The sequence below is a fragment of the Medicago sativa genome, chromosome 7 (assembly GCF_051527215.1).
Source record: "Medicago sativa cultivar Bolivia chromosome 7, Bolivia_mono, whole genome shotgun sequence".
In the NCBI taxonomy this organism is placed as follows: Eukaryota; Viridiplantae; Streptophyta; class Magnoliopsida; order Fabales; family Fabaceae; genus Medicago; species Medicago sativa.
Genome location: NC_140755.1, coordinates 62,574,750 through 62,596,052, shown reverse-complemented (window position 1 = coordinate 62,596,052; position 21,303 = coordinate 62,574,750). Strand labels below are relative to the sequence as shown.

At 34.4% G+C, this 21,303-nt stretch overlaps 3 protein-coding genes, 1 long non-coding RNA gene and 1 pseudogene across 7 annotated transcripts; 3 read left to right on the top strand and 2 right to left on the bottom strand.

Moving 5' to 3' along the window:
- Positions 1 to 2,467: 2,467 nt before the first annotated feature.
- LOC146907484 (F-box/kelch-repeat protein At3g23880-like) lies at positions 2,468 to 5,189 on the bottom strand. Its single transcript, XM_085724312.1, has 2 exons — positions 4,550 to 5,189; positions 2,468 to 3,403 (listed from the first exon to the last, which is right to left on the bottom strand). The coding sequence occupies exons 1-2, from the start codon at positions 5,078 to 5,080 to the stop codon at positions 2,738 to 2,740; spliced, it is 1,197 nt and encodes a 398-aa protein (XP_085580438.1). The 5' UTR covers positions 5,081 to 5,189; the 3' UTR covers positions 2,468 to 2,737.
- A 1,865-nt stretch (positions 5,190 to 7,054) lies between these two features.
- On the top strand, positions 7,055 to 10,975 carry LOC146907483 (uncharacterized). 3 transcript variants are annotated; one of them, XR_015018025.1, is made up of 6 exons: positions 7,055 to 7,446; positions 7,556 to 7,632; positions 8,152 to 8,252; positions 8,702 to 8,878; positions 9,752 to 9,952; positions 10,661 to 10,975. It is a non-coding gene; the product is annotated as an uncharacterized LOC146907483 (long non-coding RNA). The 3 variants fall into 3 exon arrangements; XR_015018026.1 differs by lacking the exon at positions 8,702 to 8,878; XR_015018027.1 differs by lacking the exons at positions 8,152 to 8,252; positions 8,702 to 8,878 and having other exon boundaries at positions 7,066 to 7,446.
- A 598-nt stretch (positions 10,976 to 11,573) lies between these two features.
- LOC146907482 (uncharacterized) lies at positions 11,574 to 14,147 on the top strand (annotated as a pseudogene). Its single transcript, XR_015020183.1, has 7 exons — positions 11,574 to 12,005; positions 12,098 to 12,325; positions 12,433 to 12,692; positions 12,779 to 12,955; positions 13,062 to 13,319; positions 13,407 to 13,649; positions 13,934 to 14,147. The product of XR_015020183.1 is annotated as an uncharacterized LOC146907482 (transcript).
- A 9-nt stretch (positions 14,148 to 14,156) lies between these two features.
- Positions 14,157 to 15,090, top strand: LOC146907481 (uncharacterized). The gene is made up of 2 exons (XM_085724311.1): positions 14,157 to 14,336; positions 14,428 to 15,090. The coding sequence occupies exons 1-2, from the start codon at positions 14,298 to 14,300 to the stop codon at positions 14,962 to 14,964; spliced, it is 576 nt and encodes a 191-aa protein (XP_085580437.1). The 5' UTR covers positions 14,157 to 14,297; the 3' UTR covers positions 14,965 to 15,090.
- A 1,931-nt stretch (positions 15,091 to 17,021) lies between these two features.
- Positions 17,022 to 20,114, bottom strand: LOC146907480 (protein FAR1-RELATED SEQUENCE 5-like). The gene is made up of 2 exons (XM_085727927.1): positions 19,167 to 20,114; positions 17,022 to 18,722 (listed from the first exon to the last, which is right to left on the bottom strand). The coding sequence occupies exons 1-2, from the start codon at positions 20,047 to 20,049 to the stop codon at positions 17,203 to 17,205; spliced, it is 2,403 nt and encodes an 800-aa protein (XP_085584053.1). The 5' UTR covers positions 20,050 to 20,114; the 3' UTR covers positions 17,022 to 17,202.
- Positions 20,115 to 21,303: the final 1,189 nt, after the last annotated feature.

Below are 21,303 nucleotides of genomic sequence, written 5' to 3'. Positions count from 1 at the left end.
TTGCAGCAATCAATATACTAGATTTCTTTTAATCTCAAATTGATTATTAACGACTTGTATAAGCTTATAACGTTCTTTTTGTTCTCTCTTCCTATTAATATAATTTTTTTCCGTTCAAAAAAATGAAAATATCATTCCATATTTAGTATTTCATTGCAACGAAACATTCTATCTTTGTCCTAGGTCTGCACTTTGCAATTATATTCCTATATTTATTTCCTAGGAACTAGGAATTTATTTCTCTTTCTGGATTAAATTTGAGGCAACGAAAAATTTGTAATTGCTTATTTATTTCTTGTTTGTTTCCTTTATTTAGATCCTTACTCTTCCAACGAGTTATTCAAAGTTCTAATTTGGATGATATACTAAGTTAACAAAGTTTGAATTAGCATTCAATCTTACTATCTTTGTGAAGGTAATACTGGTTAAACCCCATAGACCACATTCACTTGTGCATAATATCCCACATCCCATACTTGGTGAGGTAATATCAAATTGGAAGCTTATGAAAAATGAAAATAACTTGAATTCGTTCGACTAAACTATTTCATGCTTTGAGAACATTCTGGTTAGGGTCTAATTTTCTGAGGTTAAGGTTGATGATTATATGGATCTTGATTACGAAATGATGTGTAAACAATATTTTTGGTGTTTTTGTTAAAGAAGTGTGTATGAATTGACTGTCAATCTGTCACTGATTTAATGATTGTTAAGGAATAAAGATGTGCTATTGACAAAGTTTCCTCTTTTTTTTCAGTTGAAGATGTGCAAACTATCATAGATACACCGCTGTTTGCATTAGTTGAAGAGGATCATTTGATTTGGGTTGATGATCGAAAAGGGCTATATTCAGTGCAGTTAGGGTGTAGATTGATAATGATTGAGCTTCTACATGCTGATCGGTTTCGTTTCGAGGGAGATTAAACTTGTTTATGACGCGTAAACACATCACATAAAACTCGCAGTCTATAGTCTATATTTTTGTCAAATTTTCTTCGATTGATGACATATTAAAACCAGATAAACATTATAGGAAATATATTCACAATAATGGCAAAGTGCAGTCAATTTCAGATCTAGTCCAACAACTAATTTTCTAACTGATAGCTTATGAAAAATTAATGTGGGGGCTTCTTGAGTAAGAACAAGTGAAAATCTTTATCTCAAAATGTGTTTTTGTATCAAACTCAAAATGATGCCAAGAATTGAGAGATTACTCCGGTGATAAAATCTTTAGCTGAAAATCTTTATCTCTATAGCACCAGCACTTCTAATCGAAGGTATGTCTTGTATCTGACATTTGTGTCTGAACCAACACCAATGCATTCAATTATGTCATTTTTTCAAATTACTACCAATGTTGATGTGGACTATCAAGAACTGTGCCTGTGCCCGTGTTTCATTGATCTGTGCTCTATGCTCTTTATTCACCGAAATTATGATATTGTATAAATCTAAATATGGTTTTCTATTTCATATGTAAACTCAGCAATCACCACATTAATGTGCATATAACCAAACAGATTACAAACACTAAAAAAGGCATTGAAATTAAATAGACCATTACATCCAGCTTATCCAAGCAACAATAATACATAACCTTTCTTTCAATAGGTGGAAACAAAAGCAGGCAGATTTTACATTGTAACATATCATCCAATCACCCAATTGTACAGCATAACACTTACCAAAACAAATTGAAAAACGGAAAGAAAACCGGTTCAGTTATAAGTGAGTCCCTATGAAGCACGGTTACGGACACAGACACTAACAAGTCAACACCTTTAATTATTGGAGAAGATCATGATTCTGTGTAACTATATGTGTCGGTGTCGGACACATCGTGTAATTATATGTGTTCGACACCGGGACACACATAATCCAAGGAGTGTTGGTGCTTCATAAGTCCCAATAAAATAACTTTTCATTCAGTATTGCAGCCCAATTCAAATCCACTTCAATTAAAGATAAGAACATCAAAGGAAAGAAAAAGTGAAAGCTTGAGAGCAGGTCAAAAGTGCATAACAGCCCAGTAAAAATAAAGTTGGTACAGGGAAGGCTGAGCAAAACACAAAAAAAGCGACAACAAGAGAACACGATTTTCTTGTGATCCACAAACTACGATTTAGGTCAACTTCAAATTATCAGAAATGGCAAACCCAAAACATTGACTTGAAATGTGAAAGCGACCATACATAACAGATAAAGATGATTGTAAAATACAACTTGAAGGTCTACCCAAGACTGTTAAAAAGAAATCAGTTGACACAGTATCATTAAAATTTAATGAGTTTGTTTTTAAAATACACTTGAAGGTATGTTTTGGATTATAGATGCAAATCTTAGTATAAAGGTCACCCTTGAACCTTACAGTATAAAGATGGCCAACAACCAACGGTAGTATATAAAACAGATCTAATGCAACCAACATAGGATTACATTTAGTATGGAGAGAGTGAACTAAATAATAAGTGAAGAAATACAAATTAACTATGGCTATTATCTCTGCATTATGTTGATAACTAACTCATAATAATTAATATAAAATTAAAACATCATCATCTAATCCAAAGACCTTGATCCAACAACTAGTTATAAGTTATAAGTACTGACAAAATCATACAACAAAATAGTCAAACTAGCTAATAAAAACACATTTAGGGAACCATCGATGGCCATCACGCCACTTTCATAGTTTAGCAACAGTTCTGAAAACAAACAATTGACGTAGAGGAGCTTAATGTGGATGAGGACGAGGCAAAACCAAGCTATGCATATGTTCATCGGCCGCCCAAATTTTGTTGTTAGGAAGTTGAAGAAATTCAACTATACCATCTCTCCGATTATACATAATAACAAAATCTAAAAGATCTTCTTCTTTGGTAGCCAGCAACAGGACATCTCCATTTTCGGACAAACACACAGGCAACAGCAGAAAATTAGGCACAATATCATAAAATTTTAGATGCAGATAACTGACATTCACCAACCGAGTCCAAGATTCTTGAACTCCAAACTCTCTCATTTCCCACAAAACAAAATGTGTTCTCATGTGATCATAATAAAGGCACAAGCGACCCCTCAAAACAGCAAGAGCTGGTTCATCTTGGGGCACCTCACCAAAACCATCAGGCAGCAAAATATACTTACTTGTCTCCTTCTGCAGATCAAGTGAAAAAACCACTAATTGTTGGATGGTAACATTTTCCCATTTATAGTTATCACTGTTTAAGTTGTGAAGTGCTAACCAGTTAACACTACCATTCACGAATGGTCCATTGCAAGCTCGTAGTAGAATTGGAAAAGTAGGGCAATCGAGAGTCTTTCTCCAACAACTATCATCCATACAATGAACTCTCCCCTCCATTTTATGTGTTGTACGATCCCAAAAGACAGCTACCACCTTGCGTGATGTAAATAGAAAAATTAAACCGAGATTCAATGTGAGCGCTTAAACTTAAGAATTGTATCACTTTTTCATAACACCAATGTGCAATAAATTTTTATTTGTATTTTCTACTATGTGTCCCATTTTTTTATAAGTCCAATAATTCATTGAAAAGCTCAAGCAAGTGTATAACTATAGCACTAAGATAATACATAATACAAGTATCTTATACACCCTACCCCAAAAGGATGCAACCAAACCATAAACAACCAGATCCATCATTAACCAATACACAAAATCATCACTAAGACAACAAATATTTTAAACAATAAAAACAGACAAGTTAGCAACACTCCACAATCAACAAGTATTTAGCTTAAACACATGACTGACTACATAGTTTCATGTTCGTATTAGTGATTAGTCTCCATAGTTAGTTATTGATTAGTTAGAGCAATTGTATTATGTTACTAACTCTAGTTATTGCATATACATAACCACTTTATTAATGAATCGAATGTCGATCACACGTTTGGTCATATCTCTCTTTCTCTATCTCCGTCTCATTCTCTCTTATGTTCCCTCATTTGAGATGGTATCAAAACTCGTCATCTCATTAAGAAAGATGACCTTTCCATGAATGATTATTTAACCAAGCCTTGAATTATTTGGGATGAAATTGGCAACTTTATATTAGATCAAACTGCACTTGTGCAATTAAGTACTCTGGCAACGCTCATTCTGGTATTTCGAAGAGAAATCCATAAGATCAAATGCAATTTCTGCATGGACTGAATGATGAGTATAGCAATGTTATGTTGGGTTTAACATATTTATGAGGAACCATTGACCACAGTGTTTTCGAGTGTTATGCAACATGACTGGAAAATTTGAACTTCAAAGCCAAAGGGGCTATCATACTACGCAATAGGGGTTCAAACAAATTCTGCCACGCAATAGTGTTATTGCTGAACAATAGCAATTTGTTCAAATTATACTAAGCAAGTTAACATTAACAAATAAATGATTACATTCAAATCGTTATCAAATCGTTAGATCATAACCATAACATTTTTCCTTTTAAAATAACACAGCATTATACCAAAATTAAAAATCACCAAGAAATTGCGCGAAATGATTAGTAATTGAAATTTCACTGACCTTATATGTGTCATTCAAATCATTATAGCCGAATCCAAGCCGCGCCTGGCCATACAATCCAATATTCAAACTCGGTGCCTTTTTGGATCTTAACCTTAAACTAGGGTTCCAAAACATGATAAAAAGTTCTCTATTTCGATCTTCTGGTGATTTCTCAACAGCCAAACAAACCAAGCCATTAGTAGAACCAACTATAAAATAAGAGTGATAGTCAAAACAGCAACACTCCTCTTCCTCAGAAGACGAATATCCGAGTAATAGACGACGGACTGGGTATGAAGTTACATCCCAAGTATCATACTCATCAAGTGCGGTGAGTATGGTGTGTGTGTTTTTGGGAGATTTTTGATGGTGGAGTTTTGCAAAATTTGGGTCGAGGATGAGTGATTTCCAGTGTTTGGAAACGGAAGTGAATCTGATGAGAATCTGTACTGGAAGCCATAAAAGGATTTGCATGATGAGGTCTGAAGGGAGAATCGGAGGAGAATCCGATTCACAAACAGATTCACGTTTCTTTCTCTTTTCTGTCATTGCCTTCACGGAAGATTCACAAACTGAATCACAAACCCTATTTCTTTGGCGGTGTAGAAGGAGCGTTGTATTTTTTTTTTTTTTTTTCAAGGAGAAGGAGCGTTGTATATGAGTGACTATTTAATTCTTACAACACGTCGGGTGTGGTTATGGTGCATAAGCAAAACATATGCACCATGCATAAGCCCAGACCGGATCCGGTCCACTAAACCAAGCCCAAGCGAAAATTGCTTTCTACACCACTGAAATTGCTTTCTTCACCTAAGAGCAAAACAAAACCTGCTTTCTCCAACGGAAACTGCATTTAATTCTCGCCTGTAACAACTTCATCGTCGCCTGAAACAACTTCCGGCACCGGCGTTCACCAACTTCATCACCGTCGTCCTTTTCCACCGTCATAATCACCGTCGTAGTTCACAATCATCATCATCGTCGTCGTTTTATGTAGACTTCATCATCATCCTTCGCATTTCCAACTTTTTTCACCATAACCGCCACCGTAACCGTCTTTCATGATAATCATCACCACCGCATTTCATCATCGTCAACATCACCTTCGTGCAAGTATTCTCAACTTCACGCAAGCATCTTCTTCATCATTACGGTTGTTTGAAACTGAACTTTAAAACTCACCAAAACTCATCAAAAATGAAATTTAAACAGGTTTGAACTTATCTTGTGCTTTGAGATAATTACAATGTGTTTTGAAAGTGATTTTGTTAGTTGTAAACCATTTCTGTTTAGTTTGGAAAGTAACTGCATCTGTGTAACCCTAAATTGACATTCTAATTTCGAATTGGGGAAAATGAAGTCAAATTAACGGTTTCAGAGTGATTAAATGTGCTTATTATAGTATGTTTTGTTTAAAAATTATGCCAAAACCATTTGCCTGTGTAAATGGTTTCTGCGAATTTAACTATGAAACCATTTTGCTGTGGAAATGGTTTCAAAGTGTTAAGTTGGTTCAATTATAGTGTTTGTTTGTTTGTTCATGATGTAAATTGATCATGTAGATCTTGTTACTATTGGAAAATTGATCATGTAGATCTTGTTCATGATATAAGTTGGTTCAATTATAGTGTTGTTGTTGTACTTTGTAAGCACTTGTGCTGAGCAAATGGTTTTGGTAAACTCTGAAAAATATGCTAAAACCATTGTGCTGAGCAAATGGTTTTGGTCAGTTGTACTCCAAAACCATTGGCTGTATTTAATGGTTTTATTTGATCATCCAGGTGGAAAAAACTACAGAGCAAGGTACGTTGCCATCATTCAGTTTAGGACTTACACAAATGGAGGAGGAGGAGGAAAAGAATATCAATGACTCATCATCTGCTGGTGATACAAATAAGGATCATAAAAAAAGAGAGGCTAAGGGCAAAGAAAAGAAGCATAAAACAAGAGAGGCTAAGGAGCATAAAAAAATACATGCTAAGGGCAAAGAAAAGAAGGAGCACATAACCAGGAGTAACAAAAGGAAACAAGAGAGTGAAGAACAATTGGAGGATGAAGAAAATAATGTCACTGGTTCATCATCCGGTGGTGATAAAAGTAAGGAGCATAAAACAAGAGAGGCTAAGGGCAAAGAAAAGAAGCATCACATAACCAGGAGTAAAAAAAGGAAACAAGAGAATGAAGAACAATTGGAGGATGAACAAGAGAGGCTAAGGTCAAAGAAAAAGGTCATTGGTTCATCATCTGGTGGTGATAAACATAAGGAGCAGAAAGAAGATGCTAGAAGTAAGGAAAAGAGGCATAAGAAAAGGAAACAACAAAATGATGGTGAAGATTCTGATGAAGGAAGTTTGAATGATGAAAATGCAAAGCACAGACTGAGGCACAAGCTGAGTATACACTACTAGAAAACTGTCATTTAGTGACCGACTCAGTGACTAAAAAAAATTGGTCACAACAGTGACCGACTTCGAGACTATAAATTGGTAAACTTTCGGTCACGAATAATTAGTTTCTAAATCGGTCACAAAATTATTTTAGAGACCCTTTTAGAGACAGATATATCAGTGACCGAAAAATCAGTCTCTCAATAAAAATTTAAATTAAATTAAAAATTACTTTTTTTGGTCTTCACTTGTTACAACCACACGTTTTTCACTTTGTTCCTTTTCATTTTCTCTCACCTGAGATAAACAACGTAACCTAGCTGCTTCCTCTTTCTCTCTCTAATATCACCACCGTTTTCTATCTTTCTCAGCCAGATCCGACCACCACTCTTAGAGATCGTAGAAAAAGATTTAATTTTCGAGATTCCCTTCACGAGATCTATCATCTGGTTCAATCAGTTTTCCAATAGGAGCAACTTCATTGTTGCTCTTCTCCTCTATTTCTCTGCGTTGTCCTCTCCTTCAAAGGTTAATCTTCTTTTCTTCTTTCGCTATTTTTATTCTTGAAACCTGAAAACCCACCATTTTTATTTAAAACTCTAACTTCCTTCTTCGTTTTTATACAAATATTGCTCAGATTAGGTATGGCCTTGAGATGGAAAGCTGTTTGTGCTTCAGTGGATGTCCATGGTTTCAATACACTCCACACCAGAGGTATTTTTTAATTTATTTTAAGATTTAACCTTTTTAATGCAAATTTATTTCATAACTTAGTGGAAAGATTTATGGAATTATTTTAGTTGGTTGTAGTTAAGTCCAGATTTAATTTCTAATAGTTCATCCCTTTTATTCCAATCATTTTAATTCCTTCATATACTAGAATCAATATATGAATATGATTGCTTTCATGATTATATTAGTAGCTAAGAAACAAATACCCATAATTTTATGGTAGTGTGTGTAAGTTTGTGTGCAGACCCAAAAAATTATATGTTTTGTTGAACACCTTTCTTTTGGTTCTTTTAATAGTTAAAAGTTAAGGAGAAGGATTTTTAATAACAAGGGGAACAGCGGTTGTGGGGTGTGTCTGTATGTTATTTTTATTTCCTAGTAGAGGGTCCTGCTGGTTGCTGTTCAGAGGCAGCTTGCGACGTACTTTCGTTCTTTGTTGGTGTTGTTTTGGTCCTGTTTTGGTGTTGTTCTGCTTTGTTTTACTACTATTTTTTCCTGCAGTTTTGGTGCATCAGCAGCTGTGTGACAACATCATGAGAAACAATCACTTGCGAATGGTGGACCTTAAAGATTTGGAGCATCAATTACAAGTAAATCTCATGGTATAATAAAAAAAACATTGATCATTGCACTTCAACTAGATGAATGGCCAAAAAGGGTGTATATTGAAAATTTCCCTTTAAGATCAGTGCACTTCAATTGAGTTTACACTTGATTTTTTAATATCTATATATTGTCATGCTTGATTTAAGTGTTTCCCTTTAGGTCATTGATTTCAAAAAGTAGCACTAAGTCTCATAGTTAACTATGGCAACAGTGTTATTACATTGGTATGGCTCATAGTTAACAAAGAAATATATAATATAAAGGGAAAATTGAAATTGTGGATCTCTAAAAGGAAACACTTCATAACTTTCAAAACCATTCCCTAAGAAAGAAAAAAAAAAAAACTTCCAGAAATAATTTAACCTCTTCAATAGTTAACTTCTATTTTGCTTGAATTTTTTTCCTTCTGATTGGTTATTTGCAAATTCTAATTTCTATTGAATAGGAAGAGGGCAAGAAACACAAAAGGAACTACCACCTATAGCGCTTAAGCGGTGGACAAATGAAAGATAGCATTTTTCGGAGCTGATGTGCGATCAGAATATTGGGACATAACAGTGGTGGTGCAATATTGTCCACTCTATGGTGGTCGTATGAAGTTAAATAGTCAACCGCAATAGTGGTATGATATTTAGTCCAAAGTATTGTCATTTTTCTCTACTGTTTTTGCAATCCTGCATTCCCTTTTTATGTTCTTCTGGGTTTGTGTTGTGTACAAGATGTGTGGATGGCAAATAGTTGGCATGCCCTGGATACACTTCATGAATATGAGTGTGTATGTGAGAGAGACAAATTTTAGAGGGAGATAAAATACCAGAAGCAAACATGGCATCCTGGTGGTATCAGTATGTCCTAAATTAAGCATGTTCTTATTAGTATCTGAATAATTCCTCTTTTCATTCCTTGATTTTTTAGAATTCAAGAGGTTTGCTATGTTTTCCTTTAGTATCGCATTTTCTGATAATTATAAACCTATTTAAATTAAAAAAGGTATTATGGTTTCCAACCACAAACTCGCTCAATTCATTCCTAATCATCACCCCAAAGGTTACCCTATCATCCAAACACTAATTTCCACATAATCCACCTAATTGCAAAAATATAATAAAAAAATCCAAACTAAACATAGAACCAAATAACTAATGTATTCTTGAAAAAACTTAATAGGAATCACTTGTTTTTATAGGAAACAAATGTCTCTAAAAAATAAATGATAGTCACTTGTTTTGCTGCAGATTCTAGTGTTGTTTTTCCTTGATTGTATTGCTTGCCTACCCATTTAGCACACATCTTGTGCCGAGTGTGTTTTAATAATATATGGTGATTCCAAAAAAAAAAAATAGTTAAAAGTTAAGGAAAGTGGCAGTAAACTAATGACAATAATATGTTTTTTAGAATTCTTAAAGTCATATGAGTTTCTTGATTTTCTATTCCAATTTTTGCTATCATCTTTTACATTGTTAGCTGGTTTGGTGATGTTTATCAATTTTTACAGGAAAAACAATAAGCTTTGAGAGGATGTTGTTGACACACTTTGTTGTCTGGCTCGTGCCCTTGTTTAGGATTTCAAGGTTTTTTTAATCTTCAAAAACTGAACTGACGACTTCGTGTTCAGTTTCTTAGCGATCTGCTAGATGATTTGGACAGTGATCCTTATGAAGTTGGATATGATGCTCATGAAATTAATTGCCAGTAGGTATGCTCTTGTGATAGTTATAAAGTTTTATCCTTTTATTTTTGCCTTCGGTTATTTAGGAATATATCTGCTCGTTTACATCAATTGACTTTGAAATGAAAATTTAAACTGATATAAGAAAGTTGGATTTTATATGCTACCTTATCTTTTGAAGGTATATGGTCTTTAGACTAAGCATTGAGCCCTGTTTATTCTAAACCTAGACTTATAATCCTAATTGAAATAAGGAGCTAACAATGGCAATAACTAAATTAATTATGGAGGGATAATCAATGATACCATGTGGTTCTTGTGATTATAGAAACTATGCACTATGTCTGCAAGTAATAGATGAGTATAATTAATAATTTAGAGTCTTGCTTATGTATCTCCATTTAAATATTTTATCCTACTCAAGACTTTTTCAATGTACCTTTTAAATGGAGAAGAAAATAAGCAACATTGCTTCACTTACCATGTTCACTTATCATTATTCATTACCAATTTACCTTTTAATTGTTAAAATTTTACTGTTATCACCTTTATTAGGTGATTTTATCATTAATTTATTTCTCTGAAGGGCTTGCATCTAGAGACATTCAAAACTAATACTTTTATGTCTTATAGTGATAGAAAGTTGTCTTCATTGGTACAATACTACTCATTTGTGATAATATTCTTTGTTGTTCATTTGTTGATCTTCTTTTGGTGCTGGTTTGAATGTTTCAGGACTCTAGTACAAAATTTGATTTAGATGCAAGGAGCTCTTTTTGAATTGGATGTGTGATGTTGGCGAATCTTCATTGATACAAGAACATTTTTCTGAGCATTGTTTGTATATGCCATTATAAGTGATTTTGGAATTTAGTATATTTCTTTCTAGTTGTAGGCTAGTTCCATTTTGTGCCATTGCATTAGGTGTTTTGTAGCATGCTATTTGTTCCTTCTTGGCTTTAATTTGTAACAATTATGTACTGTGTGGATGACATTATGTTACCTGAATTAGCTGTTTAATAAATTTGTCCTTGCATTTTATTAAAAAAAGACAATTTTTGAATGGCTTTGGTGAGTATGAAGTATTTGAGAGATTAAATATGTTTTAGAAGTGTTTTCAGAGTATCTCGTATAAATATTTTTTTTTTTAAATAAAAAATCAGCATTTAGAGACCGAATTAGTGACCTATATTAGTAGCTACTGTAGTGAAATTCATTTCATAGCAGTCACTAAATCAGTCACTAGAATCTGTCGCTAGTTCAGTCACCAAATAGAAGTCGCAAAATCGGTCTCAATCATCAGTCACAGATGCAGTCGTCGATTTTCAGTCGCTATAACAGTCGCCATGGATCAGCGACTAGCATATTAACGACTCTTATTTTTGGTCACTATTTCGGTCACTAAATGCATCAGTGACCGATTTTGATATCATAGCAACTGAAAATTCGGTCTCTAAAAGGTTGATTTCTTGTAGTGATACCTAAGGTATATGAAATTATGAATTCAATATATCGAAAGAGAAACAAAACAGAGATCATTGAGGTTTTGAATAATTCTGGCTTTGGTGGAATGTTGCATATCTGCAACTGGAAAAGAATCCACACTTTCTTTGTGGATTGGGTTGTTAAAAACTTTGACAAAGATAACATGTGGATTGTATTAAGCAAGAATGAGGTACTTCCATTGAAAGAGGGAGATGTACATAGGGTGTATGAGCTTCCAGTGGCAGGGAAGAAGATTAACGTGGATCTCTGTTCTGAGGAAGCAATAAAGAAATTAAGGAAAGAATTAGGTCTGACTGGAACTTATTCGGCTTCTGTGAGGGTGACAGAATTGGAGAGAATACTGAAGACACTTGAGAAACCAAATGCGTGGGTGAAAGGTGCAATCTGTTATATCATTCACAATATTTTGTGCCCCACTAATAGTAGCTTTGTATCTCTCCAATATGCACACATATTTGAAGATCCAGCTGGGGTATCATCTTATAACTGGTGTTCCCATGTTCTTGGATATATGAAAGAAGGCCTGCAAAATCCGGAAGTTGCAAATCCATTAGCGGACTTCCACTTCCTAATGGTGATCATGTTATATATTCTGTATATTTGTATTTTTTAAACAAATAAGTGTTAGATTTTTAAATTATGTATGTGCATGTTTTTATTGTGCAGATTAATTACATGGACAAAATGGGGAAGAGAAGTCCTTTTCTGACAGGACAATACAAGCGGCCATCACTTCGTGATTGGGATGTCACGGCGGCAAACCAAGAACTTCAGAATGTCTATGACATTATGGGACTCGAGCATGGACTGACAGTTGGCGTAACCAGACTGCACAACACAATTGAAGGTCCCCTTGTATTGTGTTTTGATGCAGATACTTGCCCACTCTCTAAGGTGAGATATACATAAAAATGGTTTCACAATTAAAGCTAATCAGAACCATTGAAACAGACATATGTTTTTCAAAATACTAATAGTACATATACATAAAAATTTTGCAGGCACAGATGCATCTTAATCATTGTAGGTCTTGCATACAAATCTACACTACAACTGCTGAAACCTTGGAAAGAAGAATAGCTGAGGGAAATGTTGAAACTTCTGGGGAAAATGATGATGTTCCAAAAGATACAACCAACGACAGTCCAATTGAAGTTCAACCTGAACACGACGAGAATAACAGTTCAAGTCATGAAAAAAGTATGGAAGCACCTGATAGTGAAGAAAATAGAGGGGATGGAAGCACTGGAAGGGAAAAAAGGTACTGAATCTAATTTTAAGTCTTAACATGATTTAATGTTTGATATCTGCATAAGATTGACACATATAAGAAAATGTATAATTCAGTGAAGAAAATCATGACAAAGATGTATCAGATGAGATTGATGATGATGATGGAGAGAATGAGATTGATGCCAAAATCCTTGATGATTCAGTGAGGAAAGCATGCAATATTTCCGTTACACAGGAAACAATCTTGAGGTTTCCAGAGTTTTTTGATGGGGGGGAAGCTTCGAATGCAGGGTAAGAAATGAATATAACTGATGTGTTTCAATGGTTTTTAATTTGTGATATGTACAACTATATGAACTAACTAATGCTTTTCTATATATGATGTGTTTGTCAATAGTAAATCAGTTAAGACAAAATCTGAGACAACATCTGAAGAAAGCAATGTGAATCAAGAAAGGGTGATGGAGGAGGAAAACCAAGAGAAGAACACGGAGCAGGAGAACCTGGAGAAAAACACATCAGTTAAGACAAAATCTGAAGCAAGCAATGTGAATCAAGAAAGGGTGATGGAGGAGGATAACCCGGAGAAGGACACGAAGCAGGAGAATGCGGAGGAGGATAAGCATTTGGAATTTGGTAATGACATTATTGTAAAGTAAGTATCAACCAATGTGACATTGCTTCATTAAATTCTGCAAAATATAAATTCTGCAAACTAACAATTACATAATTTATTTGACAGGGCAACTCCGTTAAGGTCAATGTTAGCAGATGAGGTAATTGACTTGGACAATGACAAAAGTGTGAAGGCAAGGAAAAGAAAGACCAAGCATGACATATCTGGAAAAGCCCCTGAGCGTAAAAGAAGAGCTGTAAAGAAATCGAAATACCTTGAAAGCCCTTATGATGAAGCTGTCTACGAGTCAAAATGCAATAAGATGCAAAAGGACATATCAACATTTGCATGGAGCAATTCACTTAATGAGTAAGGAAACCCATTTTAAATATTTATTGGCATATTATATGAATTAGTACTTTGTTAGCACGTTGGTAAACTCTGAAAACTATGCTAAAACCATTGTGCTGTGTAAATGGTTTTGGTTAGTTGTCCTCCAAAACCATTGGCTGTATTTAATGGTTTTATTTGATCATCTAGGTGATAATGATGATGATGAGTCAAACTGTTAATGTTTATTTGGCTATACTAGAGTTTCTAATATCATATAATATCGTATTAGTACAAACGCTAAATGCTTTATAATAATGTAGGGAGGAGTTTTTGTACTGCTCGGAAAACAACGCTCATGCTTACGCTCTACAAAGAAGAGATTTGTGCACACTTAAAAAAGATGAATAGGTGTCATGCTTCGTTATAAATGAATGGGTCAATTGCTTGAAATGGAATCAACAACCAGCTGACAAAATGACAAGACTGGTCACACCATTCATGAATTATGTATGCATTACATTTCATGAATGTTAAAATTTTAAATACATAATGTTTAGTTCTTTTTGAAATTGATTTTGACTCATTTTATATAAACAGGTTGACTTGGAAAGACCTGATGCCCTGAATATAACAGAAAAGGTTGCATTTGAACGATTCATCCAAAAGCTGAAAAAGTTCAAATACATGGATTGGAAAGCTATTGACCCTTCATGTCTAGAATATGTGAGACTACGTTCATTTTATTTTTGAAAGATTTCTACACATTAATTGTTTGAATTATATGATGTTGATTGTTTTTTTACTGATGAAATAGATAATGACACCAGCAATAATTGGAAATCCGGGTAGTCATTATGTATCCTTCGTAGTGAATCTCAAGAGCCAAAAGTTACAATTCCTGAACAGCTTGGCAGGAGATCCACTGCACATGAAGAATGGAGACCCAACTGTGTACAAACGAATGTTTGATGTATGGCTGAAGGAGGTGGAAGCATTCGTGAAAGAATTGTATAAGAAAAGCAACATCACAATGCCTTTCCAGTTTAGCAAATTTACATGGGAAACACCAAAGGTGCCTATTCAAACTGATAAAGACAGTTGTGGAGTGTTTTGCATGAAGTTTCTTGCTGAATGGGAGGATGGCAATCCACAAATGGAATCTTTCAAAGGTTGGACCAAACTGAAAAAGCGTGGGGAGAATGGAAAGGTTGCAAGAATTATGGATATGAGAATTGAAATCTGTTCAACAATATTAACTGACTCAAGCAATAGCAAAAGACAACATGTGGAGAAGGCAGCAACTTCAAACTACAAAGAAGTGCTTGAAAAGCTAGCATCTCCGATTAAATAATGAATTAGTTTTAATGTTTTTTTTTGGAGTTTTAATGATTTTTAAGGAGTTTGTACACAGATGTTGATGAATTTATATATTTCTGTCAAGTTTATGGAGTTTTAAATGATGAGACTATTACTGAAACCATATGTCTGTTTTAATGGTTTTGATAGCTTTAATTGTGAAACCAAAATCATTGTCAACTGGTTTTAAATGATGGAATTATTACTGAACAATAAGTTTGGTTTAATTATTTTTAGTGTTATAGTGCAAACTTATAACATAGAAAACAATTACTTAATACGAATTAATCAATCAGTAACCACTTTTTTATTTATTAAGCTTCATCATCTCTCTTTTGTTTCTTCCGTTGTAAAACAAATTTCTGCATTTGTCTAAGTAAAATTGTGGTTTAATGGTTTATAAAATAAAAGAATAATGAAAATTATTATTGAGAAACAATTTTAAATAATGACCTTTACTGAAACCATTAATACGGTTTAATGGTTTTGAAAGTGTTCTATGTGAAACCAATATAACTGCCTAATGGTTTTGTAACAAAATATTAGAGACACATAAATTTCCACGACCCCACCAAGATAAATACGGGAAAAAGGTATCATAACGGTTAGAATGGAAGAGTCAGAGTCATGGATAGTTGAAAAATGCAATTAATTTAAAAAAAGGAGTTAACTATGGTTTTGTAGGGAAGTTGAAACTAAATGAAACTGCCTAGTATGGTTATTAAACTGCTTAGGATGGGAAGTTGAAACATAAGGATTAAGATATTACTATATATAATGAGGTTGCTTTAGAGAATGTTTCAGAATTAGTACCATAATTGTCAATCATTTTTTATCAGCTTCCCATACAAATTTTCAGAATAAGGTCTTGTGTCACTTATATTTCCAAAACAAAAAATGTCAGACGTCACTATTGCAAATTCGTTTCCAGTTGCTGTAAACGGAGACATCGCAAGGGCAACAGATCTTGCAAATCAGATAAGAGAAATCATCGTAAACAACACATTTGAAGTAATCTATTCCGATGCCAATATTAGAAACCAATTATCCCAACTTTTAAGACAAATCCGTCCACTAAGAGAGCTCCTCAATCCTGTTCATTCACGATTAGTCTGTTCATGTTTTCAGTTGCAAAACATGTTTGCTGCAGGTTTACCAATCATTGAAACTGATACCCTAAATGCAAACATCGCAAGACAGGAACTTGCTGTGTTCAAAAGACAATGGAAGGTGCTCAATGATGATTTTGTCGCTGCTGAAAAAGCAATGACAGAACTATCATTGCAAAAGCATGCCTCTGATACTCGAATCGAAGTATTGGAGAAGGCACTTGCAGAAGAAAAAGAAAAAGGGAAATTGATCGGGACAGAATTTGAGGCATCAAGGGTTCATCACTCGCAGCTGGCGGGGAGGATTATGGCTGAACTGAATTACGCACAACGTTGCAGAATGCGGTTGAGCAATGGGAGCAGAAGTACAATCAACTTGTGGTATGGAGAGAGAAAGTGTTGGATTGCTGGACAAAAATCAGGGCGTTCTATGGATGAAGAAAAAAGTAATCTTAGTATTTATTAGTAATCATATTTATGTTTTCATAATATTTCTGTATAAGTATTTTTAATTTTGTTATGTTTGGATTTATAATGTTAGTATGGTTTGTAATGTTTGGAACTATAATATTAGTATGTTTTTCCAATAATGCCTACATTGTTTAAAAATGCCTTGTTTTATTATGACTTTAATTTATATCATCTGTTTCCTCTTTGCTCTTAACATGCCACATCATGAATGAATTCAAGGAATGAGTGGTTTCAATTTCGAAAACATAGTAATATTGTCACCACGCATTACATCAGAATTGACATCATTTACTATTAATTTTATCACTTGAATAGATTGAAGCAAATTGCAAAACTCAGTAATTAATCCACTTAACTCAGAATTGAAAATCTTAACTAAACCATAATTATGGTTTAATCGTTTTGATAGTGTACTATATGAAACCAAATTAACAGTCTAATGGTTTTGTACCAAAATATAATAATAAATACGTAAAAACCAACAAATGTGAAAATGTATAGTTTCCAGAAGATAATATTCAAACCAATACATAACAATCAAGAATTTGATATAAAATCTAGTACAAACTTATCACATATAACATAAGTGACCGCTTTTTTAGTTAAAGCCTCATCATCTTTCCTAACTAACATAAAAAACAATCAGTGCCCGCTTAAATTGTTAAAGCCTCATCATCTTTCTTTTGCTTCTTCCGAGCTATAAGGAATTTCTGTCTTGCTCTAGCTTTTTCATAATCACTTTTAAGTCGCTTCTTTGACCTAATTGGATTTGGTCTTTCTTTGAACTTTGGTGCAGTCCCAACAGATGGTTCACAGACAGCAACTGCTTTTGAAGACTTAGAAGGCGTAACGGATGATCGATCTGTATGAATACCTTTAGAAATAAGAAACTCCTCTGCCTTTTTCCCTGCCTCAAGAACACCGTTGAGAAATATTTTAGATGCCTCCGCATCTGCGCAAACACGTGTAGAAAGCTGAACTGTAACAGCACAAATTTGTTGATATCGTTGTGCTTGAGTGGTGTCTTTAGTGCCAACATTCATGGTAGATTTCAGCTTATCGACAGACGGACGCACATCTCTAGTCCACCGCTTTAAAACATATTGTGCAGGTATAGTCTTCAAAAAATGATATTGCACATGACCACCTAAGACCTCCAAAATCTTGAAAACATGTCGACATAAGAAACCCCGGTTCTCAAACATACGACATGAACAAGTAAAACTTTTGCTCCTAATGTCGACTGTGACAAGCCTTTCATCAAGTCGATTATGATCTTCAAACCTTGGGGAAAGGTTTTCTTCAAGTTCTGCATCCAAAACATCAACATTCGAAACCCTCTCATTATCATTATCAACATCGTCGTAATTATAATCAACCTTCTCAATTGTGAAAACTTTGAAGAACTTGTTCAATTCAGACCCTTTTGTTGTGTCCTCCTCATAATAGTATTTGAAGGAAAGGTCATACTGACTGTGAATAAATGAAAAGAAAGATGGTGTATACTTGTTTACTACGGACCGCATAAGCTGACTGTTGGGATAATTATTTTTTGTTCTAGTGTTTGCAGCCTTGAAGTCCAAATCAGCATGATTATCCCTCATTCTCTGAACCATAATGTTGAAATGACTAAAGAATCGAACAAGTGAATGGTCTGGCTGCAAAAATCCACGAAGAAAAGCATTGAAAGACTCACTTAACTGAGTCGTTTTCAAACCAGCTGTAAAATGTGACCACACCCAAACTGAAGACCAATGCATACGATTTGAATGAGTTTGAACAAGCCACTTAAAGTCCGAAGTAGGCCTTCCATTAAAACAGTTTTTCATCATCTGATCCCAATTGTAGTCGAAATCTGATTCATCTTCGACATTTGAAACCAAATTAGTTAACTCATCGAAAAATGCACTGTTTGCACGAGAGCCGAGATTTTTCTTTGCATTCTCTCCCATGTGCCATGAGCAAAGACCATGAAAAACACCTTGAAAAACATTCGGAATTAACTTCAACAACGCACCATCCTGGTCTGTGTATATGGTTTGAGGTTTTTTATTGGACATACACTTCAAAAAAGTTGTAAACAACCAATCAAAAGTAGCTGATGTCTCATCATACAGTAGCGCAGCACCAAATAACACACTCTTACGATGATTGTCAAAACCAAGAAAGGCAGCTGAAATGTAAATGAACCAAATCAGAACAAACTACAACATATTTAAAAAATATAAAACCATTGTGCTGTGTAAATAGAAAAAGCTATTCATTTAACAACTGTCAAAAAACACCTATGATCTTTGCATAGCTGGACATGGCACAACTTCTCAAGCGAGATGTCTAAACTCGCAAACACAGAAAGAGCTATTTATTTATCATCGATAAAAAAACACATATGATCTTTCCATGGCTGTACAGAGCACAAATTCTAAGGCAAGATAGGATCACCCATAAACCAGAACATTAAATTCTAAACCTTCAATCAATATAAACATTCAATTCTAAACACACACAAGAACCAAATTAACACACATATACCAGAACCTTCAATTCTAAACCAGAACATTCATTCAAATTTCAAGAATATAAGAATTAAAAACTGTGAGAAGTACAAAATACTAACCTAATGGCCGATATTTATTGTTTGTTCGGTAAGTTGTATCAAAACTGACAACATCACCAAATAGAGCATAATCTTGTTGCATAATTCCATCTGCCCAAAAAATACTAGCTATGTCTTCTGCAGCATCAACTTGGATATCATAGTAAAAACCTGGTTTCGAGAGAGCTTCATTTCTAAAGAATTCTTGAATAACAGTTGCTTCACCAGCCACCATCTCCTTTTGACGAGTTGTCATTAGATAGTTCTTTAAGTCCGAAAATCGAAAAGGAAGATTCTCCGTGCCTCCAACTCCTCGACCCATCACTTCATAAGATGTTCTCATCGACATTCCAGCTTTAGAATTTATTAAAGCAAGTTGTCCTTGAACTTCATTTACTTCTCGAAATGATCTCAAGTAGCGCAAATGCTCTGGTTTATGTAATGGATGACAGTGATCAACTTCCCACTTATATATCTTATAGACATTCAACGCTTCATCCAACTTCAAATATATTCCAGCTTTACAACCAACCCTTTCCTCTGGTTTTTCTTTAGCTTTCTCATACTCAACAAGAACTGGACTGTCACATGTTGGCCTGTTTTTAGGATTAAGCAGACTTCCCTTCTTGAAACCTTCTTTGTTACAAGCATAACGCACATAATGTACCTTATCCGATTTCTTATTTTGTGAATTGTTCTTGGACTTCAACATACTCCTAACAGAGAATCCAGTGTTATATGCATAATTAAAATAAAAATCTTCAATCTCTTTTATAGATTTAAAGACCAAAGACTTCCATGATTCTTTATCACTAAAGGAGTAACATTGAGAACTATCCGCATCAATAACTGAATTTTCAACCGTCAATTGTCCACTCTCAGATGAAGTTGATATCAAATCCATTGAAAACAGCAACAAACACTATTAAGAACAAAAAAAACATTAGATATGATAAATTGAAACTACTGAAAAACTATGCTAAAACCATTGACCTGTGGATATGGTTTTGGTGAGTTGTACTCCAAAACCATTGGCCTGTGGAAATGGTTTTGGTGAGTAATAAGCTAAATTGCTATCAAATTATCCCTAACACTCATACTCCAACAGTTATTTTAAATGATTCAATCATCAGTTTTATAGCATTGAGTTAAAAAATCACAGTTGAATATTCACATTGAGTTAAAAACATCACAGATTGAATCAAATTAACTGATGTAATCAACTGATGTAATCAACTGAACTAAAATATCACATATTGCAATGATTCAATCATTGCAATGATTCAATCAAGTAAAATTCTTACTACAACAATAATTTTGCAATGATTCAGTTTACTTCAGTTTTATAGCATCAGTTTTATAGCATCAGTTTTCAATTCAATGATCCTTAACTTCAATTTTAAAGCATCAGTTTTCAATTCAATGATTCAACAGTAATTTTATATAATCAACAATGATTGTCAATGATTCAACCATCAGTTTTGTAGCATTTAGCAAAAATATCACAGATTGCATCGAATTAACAGACTGAATCATATAAATGAATAACTCGTCGGAGAAATACGTCGGAGTGAATCACGTTGGAGAAGCGAAGAAAGGATGAGAATCAAGTTGCAGCAGCGAGAAACGGTGAGAATCGAGGTGCCGGCGATGAATTTCTGAATCGCACGAATCAAGATGAATCAAGATGAATTTCTGAATCGCACGAATCAAGGGTGAATCACGTCGGAGAGAAGGGTGAAAATAACGTCGGAGAAGCGAGCGAGGCTGAGAATCACGTCGGAACGGCAAGAAATGGTGAGAATCGTGATCGTGAAACGGCGCCGGCGACGGAAACGTTGAGAAAAGCGATTTGTTAGGGACGAAACACTGTAGCATCTGAAGCTCAAGATTAGAACACGTGTGCAATATCAGACGGTTGTGATATGTTTGAGCTGAAGCACCAGATTATAACACCTGTCCTTGATCTAATGTTTCTGATTTGCTTATGCACCATGCATAAGGAAATCCTTATGCATAATAACTTTTGCCCAACATGTCTAGCTTAGTTGATAAAGGATACTACTCCCCTTTTTAAATGACTTTTTTAAAAATAAAAAAATTTACAAAAATAAATGATATTCATTCATTCAAATTGATAAAGTACATCGATACAATG

What these genes read in the sequence shown, in the direction of transcription:
- LOC146907481 (XM_085724311.1), top strand. Translation starts at nt 14,298, where the DNA reads ATGGATTGGAAAGCTATTGACCCTTCATGTCTAGAATAT. An exon ending in ACCCTTCATGTCTAGAATAT is followed by an intron (nt 14,337 to 14,427) that starts GTGAGACTACGT and finishes CTGATGAAATAG; the next exon opens with ATAATGACACCAGCAATAAT.
- LOC146907480 (XM_085727927.1), bottom strand. Translation starts at nt 20,049, where the DNA reads ATGGATTTGATATCAACTTCATCTGAGAGTGGACAATTGACGGTTGAA. An exon ending in CAATAAATATCGGCCATTAG is followed by an intron (nt 18,723 to 19,166) that starts GTTAGTATTTTG and finishes TTTACATTTCAG; the next exon opens with CTGCCTTTCTTGGTTTTGAC.
- LOC146907484 (XM_085724312.1), bottom strand. Translation starts at nt 5,080, where the DNA reads ATGACAGAAAAGAGAAAGAAACGTGAATCTGTTTGTGAATCGGATTCT. An exon ending in ATTTGAATGACACATATAAG is followed by an intron (nt 3,404 to 4,549) that starts GTCAGTGAAATT and finishes ACATCACGCAAG; the next exon opens with GTGGTAGCTGTCTTTTGGGA.